The following is a 12,136-nucleotide window of genomic DNA, read 5'->3' on the forward strand; positions in this document are numbered from 1 at the left end:
TTGCCAGAGATCAAAACTTTGTGTAATCATCTTGGCATTGGGAATGGTAATTTGACTTAGAGATTAGTGGGTCCCCAACTTCAGTCAGATAGCTCGGGTTTGATTTCTACTTCCATCTCTAACTAGCCTTGCTTATTTGGATAAGCAGTAACCTCTCTAAGCTCCAATGTTCTCCTCAACAAATATTTATATTCCCAATACATGTCAGATATTATTTTAAATTAAATCACAATAATATTGTCCCTCTTCTAGGATTGTTATGAGAAATAAATGGGATAATCTTAAAAAGTGGTTGCTATGTGCCTGGTGGATAGTAAGAAGAATCTTATGGAACAAATAATCCTAAGGATGATTCCTTTAATATGTGAATTCCTACACAGTTTACAAAGCATTTCCACATCTATTGCCTCCTTACAGCAACCCTGTAGGCAGAACTAGCCAGATATTTAGTGCTCCATTTTACAGGTGAGGAAACTGAATGAAGCTTGGCATGATTCACTTGGTTGGTTGTGCAGTGCTCCCTACTGAAAAGAATGGTGGGCTAAAATGTGCATAAGTTGGCTAAATACTTTTTCTTATTACGGACCCCTATTTTATAGATGCAGAAACTTGGTAAGGCTTAGAAAGACTTTGATTTTTTTTCCTGAAACTTGTAGTGAAAAAGAATGCTTTTAAGAAAAGTATGAGTTAGCCATATTAGCCTACATATGTCAGTAAAGGTGTAAAAAAGGGTTATTTGACATGAAGAAGAGGACATTGAACAATTTAATCTCCAACACATAACAGTTACGGAAAAAGACTGGTTTCTCCTCATCTTCACCTAAGTACTGAAAAATTTAAAGAAGAAAGAGATTTAGACGGAAATAAGAAAATATTTTTACTTCACCAAAGTTTTTTACATTTTGGAAAAGCCCATCAACAAAGGGTTTGGAATCTTTCACTAAATGTATTTAGAAACCTTGAATAGTCATATATATTGGACTCTTATTTAGAAGTAGAAAACTGAACCAGTAATCTTGAAATGACTTCTTCGAAATCTTGTTTCATGATTCAGCAAACATTTAGCTGACTTAGTTGTAGGAGAGGAAAGTTCTTATATTACATTTGTTCCAATGATTTTCACGCAAACAAATATTAGCTTTAAGAGCAGCAAAAATGAAATGAATTTATTTCACACATTCCCATAGGAGGTGGAGACTGTGTCTCACACTTGATCTTCACTAAAAGGCTGAGAAGCAATGTGAGACTGTGTCTCACTTCCTACTGAACACAATTTTTTCTACTGTCCAGGCTATTCCAAGCCTTTCATAGGCTCTCTGGGAGAAGCATCTGTCCATATGCCCAGACAGTAGGTCCCTCTAAAGAATTTTCAACTCTGCCAAGTTGAAAGACCCTGAGAATAAGACTTGCTCATAAATCAATAGGTTATTGAAAACACACATGCTTTCTACACGTCTTTAAGTTTGGTTCAAATTAAAACCTTCCTAGAACGACATGAAAATCAGAGCTCATTCATTATGGTGTGTGACCTTGCTGAGTTCTTATTTTTAAATTCAGTAAAATACCATATGTGCCTGTCAACTTGATGTATATGTGTGAAAACACTCATCCATTCCTGAAACAAGACCTTTTGGATAAAAATCAAGATAACTTCTTTGAGTAAAGCAAAGACTAAGGAGGAGAGAAATTTGAGTGAGTGGAGCTACAACTGTCTTCCATTCTATGGATACTGGCACAGATGCCAAGTTTATAGAAAATGTTAACTTATTTTAATGACCTACTATGACCAGGAAATAATTTTTCCCCTTTGACTCAACTTATCTTTAGCTACATCAGGCCATTAAACCTATCAGAAAGCAAAATGAGCTTGGATTCTTTGAAAAAAAATCAATGGCATTAGAAAAATATGAAGATGCTTTTATAGAATAAAACACACTAAATAGAACAAGCAAATGCAATCTTTGATTGGATCCTGCTTGTCTTAGTCTGTTTTTGCTGGTTAGTTTATAAATAGTGGAAATTTACTTCTCGTAGTTCTGGAGGTTGGGAAGTCCAAAATCAAGGCTTGTTCTCTGCTTCCAAGATAGCATCTCCTTGCTGTGTCCTCACATGACAGAAGTGCAGTAAGAGACAAGCTCATTCCCTCAAGCCCCTTTTTAAAAGGCGCCAATTCATAAGTGGGAGGGGAGTCCTCATGACCTAATCATCTCCTAGAGGCCTCACCTCTTAAGACAATTACATTTAGTTTTAGAGAAACACATTCAAACTACAGCACTGGTTTTTACCAAACAACTGTAACTTTTCTGTGCGTTTGAAAATTTTCAAAGTAAATAGTGGAGGGGAAAAGCAAAAATATTCTAGCTCCATCTCTTTAAAAAATTACCTGGGATTATGGTTTGGTAGTAATCCAGAGAGAGAAAAACACTTTAAAACTTGTTCTATAAGAAGGACTGTAGCTGTGTACATTTTTGGTAAGATGTTTGGCACAATGCTTTATAGGAGCATAAAAATATAGTCCTAAGGGTTAAGATTTTAAATAGAGAAACTTATAGGGAAAGAGGATGCAGTTCCTGGTTATGAATCATGTCCATCAGCCTGACACCTTAATTACAACTTCTTTGGAGTTTATAGTATATTATCCTCATTAATCCCCAATTAGAGGTTTGAGTCATCAAAATAAATCTGCAGGACTTACACGCACAGAGTTCATTATGGAGCAGCCTAGCTTCATGCTTCCAGGTGTATGACATATGACACCCTCTGTCCTTTCACTTCTGATGTGTCTCTAGTTTTTCCAAGCCAAAAGCAGAGCCCAGGATTAGAGCAACATATATTTAAGGGTGTGTTTTTGCAGATGTCAGTTGGGACTAGAAAACAAATGTAGGCATGCTTAAACGCTGAGACCAATGTGGAAACTTCACAAGGTGGGGGTAGGGGGAAGAAAATTTCTGGTGGGGCACGTTTAAGTTAACGTTAATGTATAACGCTATCAATTTTACTTCCACTGAGTGGGTATATGAAGGGGATGTTTGCGTGTCTGTGTGTATGTGTGTGTGGTAAAGGAGGGTGTGTGTGTGGCGGGGGGTATTTTCACAAAATGACATGGAAACCTGACTGCAGTTCTTTTGGGAAGAGGACTTGGAGGTGTCTTGGGGGAGGGGAAAAGATGGAAGACTGGGATTTCTTCTGGACTTCAGGGAAGAAGGATGAAACCAAAGGGAAACAATCCAAGGCAGATTAATGAATTTAGTCTAATATTCGTGAATTCAAAGTAGATTCTAATCAGCCCATCTCCTCCCTCTTCTGTTTGCAGAACTGGCACTAAACAGGATTCCCCAAGCTGCTTCATCACTCCCTGCCATTCGCTGTCCCAGGAAATTCTCCTTCCTCGCCCCGGAATCCGTGTTCGACTCTTCTCTGGCTGAGCTGTTCGTTGCCAGCCACCCCGAGACTCCCCACGCGGCAGGCATCGTCTCCTTCGGTCTCACAGCCACCCCGGGCTGGAGCGTGGGGAGGGGGTAAGGGAACCAGCCAACTCGGGGAAACTTCGTTGCCAGAGATGACTGGGGTTTTCGGGCTTTCCCAGCCTTCCCATGCCGGGCCACACGGCATTCATTAAAGTGGTGGGGCAACTATTGCTGCGCTCCGGCCGGGCAGGTTTTGAGCTGCAGAGACCCGTGCGCCCGGCAGCAGCGCTTTGCCACAGAGTGGACCCAGGACGCGGCGGCCGCCAGCCCGGGTTTCCTGCTAGGGGACGGCGAGTGCAGGGAGACTTTGCGCCACGATGTTTTGTTTTCCTGCCGCAGGAACGCTAGGCAGTGTCTTTCCACCGGACTTAACCCGCCTGAAGCAATAGCCATGGAAGTTGCGGCGGCACAGAGGGAGACAGAACCGCTTGGCGCGGCATCTTTTTTGGATGTTTTTTCTCTACACAGACGACTTCATTCTTTCCTTGGGTAAGTGAAGTCCAGCTTGTAAATAACCAAAGGGTAGAACCGAAGGGGATGGAAGGGGATTGCAGTAGCCCAAAGGGCTAAGTTTTCTTGGGGGGGGGTCTCCCTCCATCCCCACTCCATGCAGTCCACTTCAAATACGCAGTTGAGGAGGAGTTGTGTTTGATTTCAGGCACGTTGTGGGAAACGGTACTGGGATTTATTTACCTAATTTTGGTGGATTTTTTGGGGGGGTGGGTGGGTAACTTGTTTTTGTCTACATTCTGAGAAGGGAGAATGAAAGTGGAGGTGAGAGAAAGCTCCAGAGGTTGGAGGTGGGGAAAAGAAAGGAGGGCACGGCATCCAGTGATTAAGCAGAGAGATCATCCTAAGGGCCAATGCCTAGTGCAAGTCTTCAAGGCAGACCAGGAGCACTAGACACTGATCCTGCTCCCTACCCTAATAGAGTCTACCCCAACCTCCCCATCCCCAACCCTCCCCTTATAACCATCCTGCTGTTGCCATTCTGGGGAAGGTCATCATTACTCAGGGCCTCAAATAACTTTTAATGAGGACCTGCAACCTGTCTTGTACACAAGTGATGCTCAATAAATGTTTGTTGATTGGCCGAATGATGTTGCATCCTAAGGGTGCAGTTCCTGCCACAGGAATTTGCCTTGGACAGTGAACTAATTCCCCGATGCAGACCCCAGAACACAACCATATGTCAATTCATTTTGCAAAGGAGGAGGGCCTGGAGGCTTAGAAAATATCGTATTTAGACCTTCATTACCCAAACGAACCCATGGGACAGGTTTAGGGACAGATTCATGGGTCCGGGGACTGGATGAGCTCACAAGGTTCTGGCATGGAGATCACGGACCTTTGTGTCATACAAACTTGGGTTTGAATCCTCATATCGTGACCTTGGGAATGTTTCTTTATCTCTCTGAGCCTTGATCTTCTCATCTGTAAAAGGAGGCCAGTTACAGCTTCTGCAAAATGATGTAACAAAGATGAATGGAGAGGAAATACGAGATGGTGAGGGGGAATTCAGTAAATGTCAATCTTGCCTCCCCATGCTCTGAGGATTCAGGAGAGGGTATCTTTCTCTGCTGAAGCCCCTCTCTGACTCTGATGCAGGCAAAAACATTGTATTGCAGTGACTGTGCTAGAGTCCAGCTGCCCGTGAACAGTTAAAGAGAAGAGCGCAGAGGGAGGTTCGAAAGCCTTTCTTAGAAGCATCTCCCTCTGGACTTGAGAACAGAATTTACATACACACTGGTGTCTCGGGGCATGGCTGAGAGAAGCAGATTCCTTGTTTGTTTGATTTCTATGTCTTAGCCATCCTCCCAGTCCCAGTAGAGAGAGGCAAAGTGTGGTTACAGAGTCCAGGGAAGATGGTTCTGAAGCACACAGGAGCCTGCCTAAAGGGCTGAAGAGTCAGAGTAGCACCATCGGATTGGTACCAGTTTTGCCTGAATGGGGTTTGCAGAGAATTCAGGGCTCCAGCCTGGGCTGCCTGTGATAGCCCAGTGACAAAGCACTCACCTTTCCCACAGACCACAGCGGACCTCTGTAGGTCTTGCTCTTGGACTCAGAAACCTTGATGTGATAGTGAGGGATGGATGGTGAGAAAGATGCTGCTGACATAGGGCTCCCCAGAAGCCTCAAGGTGCCCTAGAGTGGCATGCAACTCAGAGATCAGCTGCTAGTGTGGGATTTTAGGACCCCAGCTGGCAGGCATGGGAATGAGCTGGGCAATTTCTATACGTAAGTAAAGGCAACAACAATCTAACAGGACCTTATGGCACTAGATAGTAAGCCCCATGAAGGCAAGATCTCTGTCTTGTTCTCTGCCATATGGCCAGCACATAGCACAGTGATGGCACCAGGAAGGGGTTCAATATATACGTTGAATGAACAACAAATTTTAGTAACCTTATCTGGAAGCCAGAGTAGGGGTTTAAACTACTTCCTATCCAACGCTGCAGCATGCAATCCATGTCTTCATTTAACAAGTATTTCTTGAGCATCTAATACGTGTAAGGCTCCATTGCCAGGCATCCAAAGCAATTTGTCAGTATCATTCATGTTGATACTCAGTGACCCGTTCAAGAGCACCTCAGCACCACCTGGCTTTTCTGGAGACTGAGGCCCCACCACAAACCCCTGTGGGGTTTCAAGCAGGGTCAGTGAGAGGGCATTAGATGAATGCTCCAGGTTTAGCCCCTTTCCAGGAACAGTTCTGGGTCCCTTCGCATCTGCCCTGCTGGGTCCCAGGATCCCGGGGCCGCCGCTTCCAGGAGCTGCCGAGTCTTGGCAACTCCGCTTTCCTCCGGGGCCGCCCTGCCTCTCTCAAGCCTCCTTTCCAGCCAACGACCAGAGGCCCCAGTCCGGCTGCAGGTAGCTGGGGAAGGGACCAAGCTGCGCTTGGGGAGCGAGCTTCCCCGGGCAGGGAGAGCGCAGCAGACGCGGAGCGGTCCAAGAACAAAAGGCTCATGGCTGGCACGGGCCTCCTCGGAGTGCGGCGGGGACGTGGGTTCGGGACTCAGGCGAGAGAGCCAGGCACGGAAGGAAAAAAAATGAAGTGAGAAAAGAGAAGGAGGGAGAGCCCAGGGTGAGAGCGGTGAAAACAGGTGACCCGGAGGCTGAGGTCTGCGGCGGGGCCGCAGCGGCCCTTCCTCCGCCTCCTGCAGCGCCTTCCAGGCAACCAAGCGTGTCTCCGGCTGCAACTCCAGCAAGCGCGCCGCTGCCGCCTCCACGCCTGCCCGCCGGCCGGCCGAGCCAGTAAGTAGCGGTGCACCCGCCGCTCGCTCCCCGCCCCTCCGCGGCTTCCCCGCCACCGCCCACCGCCTCCCGCCGCCGGGTGGGCAAGTCCGCGGCCGCCTCCTGCTGCCCCGGGCCGGGTGCCGGAGGCTCAGCGCGCCTTCCCGGTTGGGCGCCTGGGTCCGCTGCTCGCCCTGCTCCCTCTTGCCGGGGCGCGGCGTCTGGGGCGCGCCGCGGGGAGGGTCGCCCTCGCCGCGCGCTCCCCGGGCGCCGCGCCACCCCTACATCCAATGGCTTTCGGGGAGCGGGAAGTGGAGGGCGTCGCCGGGGGCGAGGAGCGGCGGCCGGGGTGGGGCGTGTGCGCTCAGCGCGGCCGAGCGAGGCTGACGTGCCCGCCCAAGCGCGCGCCCGGGAGTGTGTGTGCGGGTGTGTGTGTGCGGGAGTGTGTGCGCACACGCCTTCGGGGGCTGGAGTGACACTGCAGTGGGCTTCTCCGTAGCCCCAGCCTTCAGGCTGCTCAGCCCCTAACCTGCCGGCACCGCTTTTGGGAAGCAGCTTGGCTCTTCCATCTTCCCAAGCCTTCCTCTCCATCTTTTCATCCACCCCTCGCCGATCTTACTTTTTCTTTTACCCACGGGGCCCCGGCCGGCCACCCCCTAGCCGGTGCAAACACCCAAGCTGTCTCCAGTTCTCTCCCAAGCTAATATTTTCCCACCTGTCTTTTTCTGGGGTTCCTCCACGAGCCAGTCCAAGGCTCCCCCATCCTCGGAAATTGTTTTGTTGGACTGCTAAACCGAGGCGTGTAAAGCTTGAGGACTTTATTATTATTTGGGTTCTTTTCATTTCTTCCCCTTCTGGGCAACGGAGCAATGAAATTTCCAATTGAGACGCCAAGAAAACAGGTGAACTGGGATCCTAAAGGTGGGTATTTCCTACTTTTGGCTGCCCTCGCCCTGCCTCTGTCTCCGGCGTGTGTGCGCGCTTCCTTGAGTGGAAGCACTCTTGCTTCTGGCAGCGTGTGTCCTGAGGCTGGGAAATGCGCCTGGGAACTGCAGCGCGGGTGGGAGGAGGGCGGAGGCAGCGTGGGTTCCGAACCCAGATAGTGCCTGTCATTACCACATAATCATTGTCCCTCCTAGATTTTCTCCAGATTTATTTAGATAGACCAAGCCGACTGTTTGGTTTGAAATTGCAAGTGTCGGTATTTGCTTTTGACTTTGAGTGTGCGAGTGTGTCTGTGTGTGTGTGTGTGTGTCCTTTGTTTCTGGTGATCTTTGTCTCTCTGGCAAATGGGTGGGGTGCCTCCCCCTGGACCTGGAGCTGCGCCGCATGCCCGGGTGTCCTCAGTGGGAAAGGTTTCCTGGCAGCAAGTGGGGCTCGAGTTGCAGCAGCCGTCCCTAGGGGTGGGCTCTTCTCGCAGGGCATGCAGAATAATGGAGCCCACAGGGCCTCCTGAGTCTTCGTTCAATCTTATTACCAAACCTAGCAGCTAGTTAGGCTCAGGTCAGAGTAGAAGCAGGAGGAGGGGTGGTTTGTGAGAAGGGTGGGGCTGGCAAGGCATCGGGGAGGGGCACGAAGTGTGCCCGCCCAAGCAATGGTGTGGTTTGCATGCTTTTACGAATGTTGGACCAGGTTTCATCCACGCAAAAGGGAGCGATTAAGGCGGATTTGTGTGTGCCTAGCGTCGGCCACCGTGTCTGTAATTAGCATACAGATGTTAAGGCTCCAAGGGAATGATCAGTATGGGAGCAGAACAAGTTGGAACCGCGTGTCCAGTTGTGACAAGAATGCTCTTTAGCATTTCTCTTAGCTCATCTGACGACTGTGTCAGGCTAGGCAACGCCTCTGTGTGTATTGGGTTTGAAATTTGTTTATTTGGGGTGCGTGTGTGTTTAATGTTCTTTATGAGCGCATTTCTTCTTTTTCTCCAGACTGGAAAGAAGAAACCTTCTTATTTGTTGAGTAAATGTCTCAGGAATTGACTGGCTATTGAAGAGTGAGTGAAGAGATATTGCCTTTTTTAAACACCGAGGTTGTTACATCTTAAATACAACCCAAACCTTCTATTTTGTCTCGACTTGAAATCTCTGGAAATATGGAGGTGTGCCTTTGCTTTTTTGGGGGGAGAATCCCTGAAAAGCATTTTTGTTAAATACCTATTACATGCTAAGCACTGTCCTAAGCTCTGGAGATACAGTCAGAACAGGAAAGATAAAAGCTCTGACTTGGAATTTAGAGTGAGGCAGACAGACCTAAATCAATCATTGCATGGAGGAATGCATAATTCGAAGTTTATGTATGCTCCAGGGAGAGCATCAGAGGCTTAAGAAAGTGTCTGATAGAAGAGATTGACAGGGACCAGAGAAGGCTTCCCTGAGGACATGACACTTGGACTTAGGCCTGGAGGATGTATAGGAGTTAATTGTCTAAGGGGGAGGGGAATTGTTGCAGAAGGGGGAGCAGCAAGTGCAAAGGGCCTGAGGCAGAAGAGGTATGTGTATTTGATGAACTGAAAGGAGGTTCCCATGGCTACTGAAGAGTGAGTGAAGAGGTATTGCCTTTTTTAAACACCCAGGCTGTTATACCATAAATACAGCACAAACCTTTCGTTTTGTCTCTATTTGAAACCTCTGGAAATATAGAAGTGTGCCTTGGCTTTCTTTTGGGAAATCTCTGAAAAACGTATTTATCCCTAGCAGAGAGCAAGAGGGCTTGTGTTTTGAGATATGACTGGAGGATCCACAGGTGAGACCCCCGCCAAGCCTTGTGTTGTTGGAGATGGGGTAGGGTTGTGGGGTTGGAAGAGTATAGTATTTATCTTAAGTCAATGAAGAGTTTCAAGACGAGGGGTGACATGATTTGAACTAAGTTTCAAAACAAGTGCTGTGTGGCTCTTGTGGATGTAGGGGACCAGATACAATGGTAGCATGGGCCAGGGTGGTTGCTGTGGGCATGGAGAAGCGGATGGAGCAGAGAGCTGTAGAAGACATGAAATCAATAGGCTTTGCACGAATAATGTGTGGAAGTGAAGTGAAGGAATTGGAATGACTGAGATGGCAGCCAGGGCAGGACCAGTCTTGAAGGAAAGCTCATGAGTTCAATCTAGGACTTGTTGAGTAGGACATGTCCCCAAGCCATCCAAGGGGTGTGTTAGGTGGGCAGCTGTCTAAATGCTGGGGTCAGGATCTTCAAGGAACTTTGGTACAGAGGGAGCACCGTGAGACTGATTTTGTGAAGCTGGCTTTGGGTTTTAAGGTACATTTCTGTATGATCATCATTCTATATATTCATGTTACAGTGATGAACACAGACGAATTTTACACATTTTACAGCCTGACACAGTGAAGAAAAGCATACAAATAGCACCTTCAGTTACAACCAATGGTGCTAAACATGAAAAAACCTCAATAAAAATAACAACATTTAACGAGCAACCATTGCATGCCAGGTGCTTTATGTACATTATTTCATACAATTATTTTCACAATACTTATCTGATGGTATAAGTGTTATAGTCCCATTTGGCACTTGATTGCCATCATGACACCACTAATCTGCCTTCCAGTGGAGTTGCTCTGACTTTGTGTACAATTGTTCCCAAAGGTAGGGGTGACAGTAGTCTTTTTCTAGCCAGGGGATGGAGGAGGGAAGAGAGTGGGAAGTGAGGTGGCATATCTCTTATCTCTATAGAATTATGTGCTAGGTGCTCTTCTAATGCTTTACATGTGTTAATTTAATCTTCACAAACATTTTAGGAGGAAGGTATTATCCTAAGTTTACAGATGAGTTAACTGAGGAACAAAGAGGTTGAGTAACTTGCCCAAGGTTGCACAGCTAATAGGACAAGATTAGAATCTGGGCTCTTAAACACTCTTCAAGTCTCTGTTTCTTATTGGGACTTTTGGTTTTTGCCTGGTAAGGTGCCCAAAGCTCAGGAAGTGGAGAAGCTTGTTGGGAGGAGGAAAAGGAGAAGAGAGAGGATGAAGAGGAAAAGGCATTGGAATAGGAGGAGGATAAAAGAGAGGAAGAGAAAGGATAAAGGAGAAGAGGAGACAGTGACTCAACCTTACCCTACTCGTTCCTTTCTCTACTAACCTATTTAGACAATAATGTTTACATTTCCATGTCTGATGGGCAAGTCAGTGACTACTGGACAGAGTTTGGGTCTGTGTTTTGGAGGTTCTGGATTACACAGACCAAATGTGTTTAGCAAGGAAAAGACGAAGGGGAGCTCAGCAGTATTAGGGGAAAGTGGAGAGACAGTTCACATTACTTGGACTGTAGGATTTGTCTATCAACAGACATGACCCTTCAGGCGGAGGTGCTCTCATGGGTTGTGGAAGGCAGTTGTAATTATAATGTTTTTCTTACAGCCTTATTACCCTACAATTTAATAGCACTAAATGAAGGTGGTTTGAGAATAGATTGGTTTGGATAGCATTTGGGTGGATTAAGCAAAGCATTGTCAAGAGGTGTAGGTAAAAACAAGACCCAAGTGGAAAACGGTTCATCTCTGGTGAGCTATGGCCTTCCTTCATGTTCATGGAACAGAGCCTCCTACGAAGAGCGTTACTGTTTGTGTAGGACCTACCACGAGCAGATTGGTTCTGAGTCTTAGCTTTCATAGCAGAATTTACGTGCACTTTAAATCATCAGCATCATTTGTTGATGATTTTCTGCTTAAAATTGGTATTTACTTGCTGCTTATGTGTATTAAGATCTTTTTAAAACCAGTAAGATCTGCAAATAGTATTCCTCTCACTAGAGGCAAGCAGATGAATACAGTGTAAAAAAACTTTGGATTTGGGGGCAAAATAATTAGGTTCTAAAAGCAGCTGTAGCAATACTTAGTTGTATGACTTTGGGCTGGTCAATGAGCTTTTCTGGGTTTCACTTCCCTTCCGTGGAGAAAGGAGTCATTGCCTTTGTCTACCTCTTTGACTTTGTCTCTTCAACTTTCCCCATCTTGATCTGATCTTAGGGCCAGTTGGCTTCCTTTCATCCCTCAAATAGATCACACTTGCATCTGTCTGAGGGCCTTTGCGCTTGGAATTCCCACTGCTTATAATGCATTTCACATAGTTGGCTCCTTTCTGTCATTTGAATCTCAGCTCAAATGTTCTCTTGTTAGCAAGGGATTCCCTGTCTCATCTGAAAGACCTCTCCTCCTGTTCCCCAGCACCATCATTTTCTCTTATGTCACCTGTTCGATTGTCTTACTGGCACTTGTCATGATTTGAAACCATCTCACTTACTCACGGGTCACATTTGATGCCAGCCTCCTTTACTAGCATATGAGCTGCATGAGCAGGGACTTTCTCTGTCTTGTTTATTGCCATAACCCCAGTGCCCTGGAAAGTGCCTGGCACTCAACCCTTTGCTGAATGAATGGAAGGTTGGCAGGAAGGATTGGAGAGGACTGAAGGCTTTATGCC

General features: G+C 46.7%; 1 protein-coding gene across 4 annotated transcripts in view; it reads left to right on the top strand.

Annotated features, from left to right (window-relative positions):
• Positions 1–3,082: 3,082 nt before the first annotated feature.
• KCNK10 (potassium two pore domain channel subfamily K member 10) overlaps positions 3,083–12,136 on the top strand; it is a 144,417-nt gene continuing 135,363 nt past the window's right edge. Inside the window, exon 1 of one of the 4 annotated variants that reach the window (XM_055288517.2) lies at positions 3,083–3,956. In XM_055288517.2, coding sequence (XP_055144492.1) covers positions 3,917–3,956 — 40 coding nt within the window. In that variant the 5' untranslated portion in view covers positions 3,083–3,916. Of the gene's footprint in view, positions 3,957–6,567; positions 6,723–7,084; positions 7,623–8,618; positions 8,803–12,136 lie in introns of those variants that run through there. The other 3 variants (XM_055288519.2, XM_055288516.2, XM_063645513.1) reach the window with 3 other exon arrangements.

The sequence above is a fragment of the Symphalangus syndactylus genome, chromosome 8 (genome assembly GCF_028878055.3).
Source record: "Symphalangus syndactylus isolate Jambi chromosome 8, NHGRI_mSymSyn1-v2.1_pri, whole genome shotgun sequence".
NCBI classification, from domain to species: Eukaryota; Metazoa; Chordata; class Mammalia; order Primates; family Hylobatidae; genus Symphalangus; species Symphalangus syndactylus.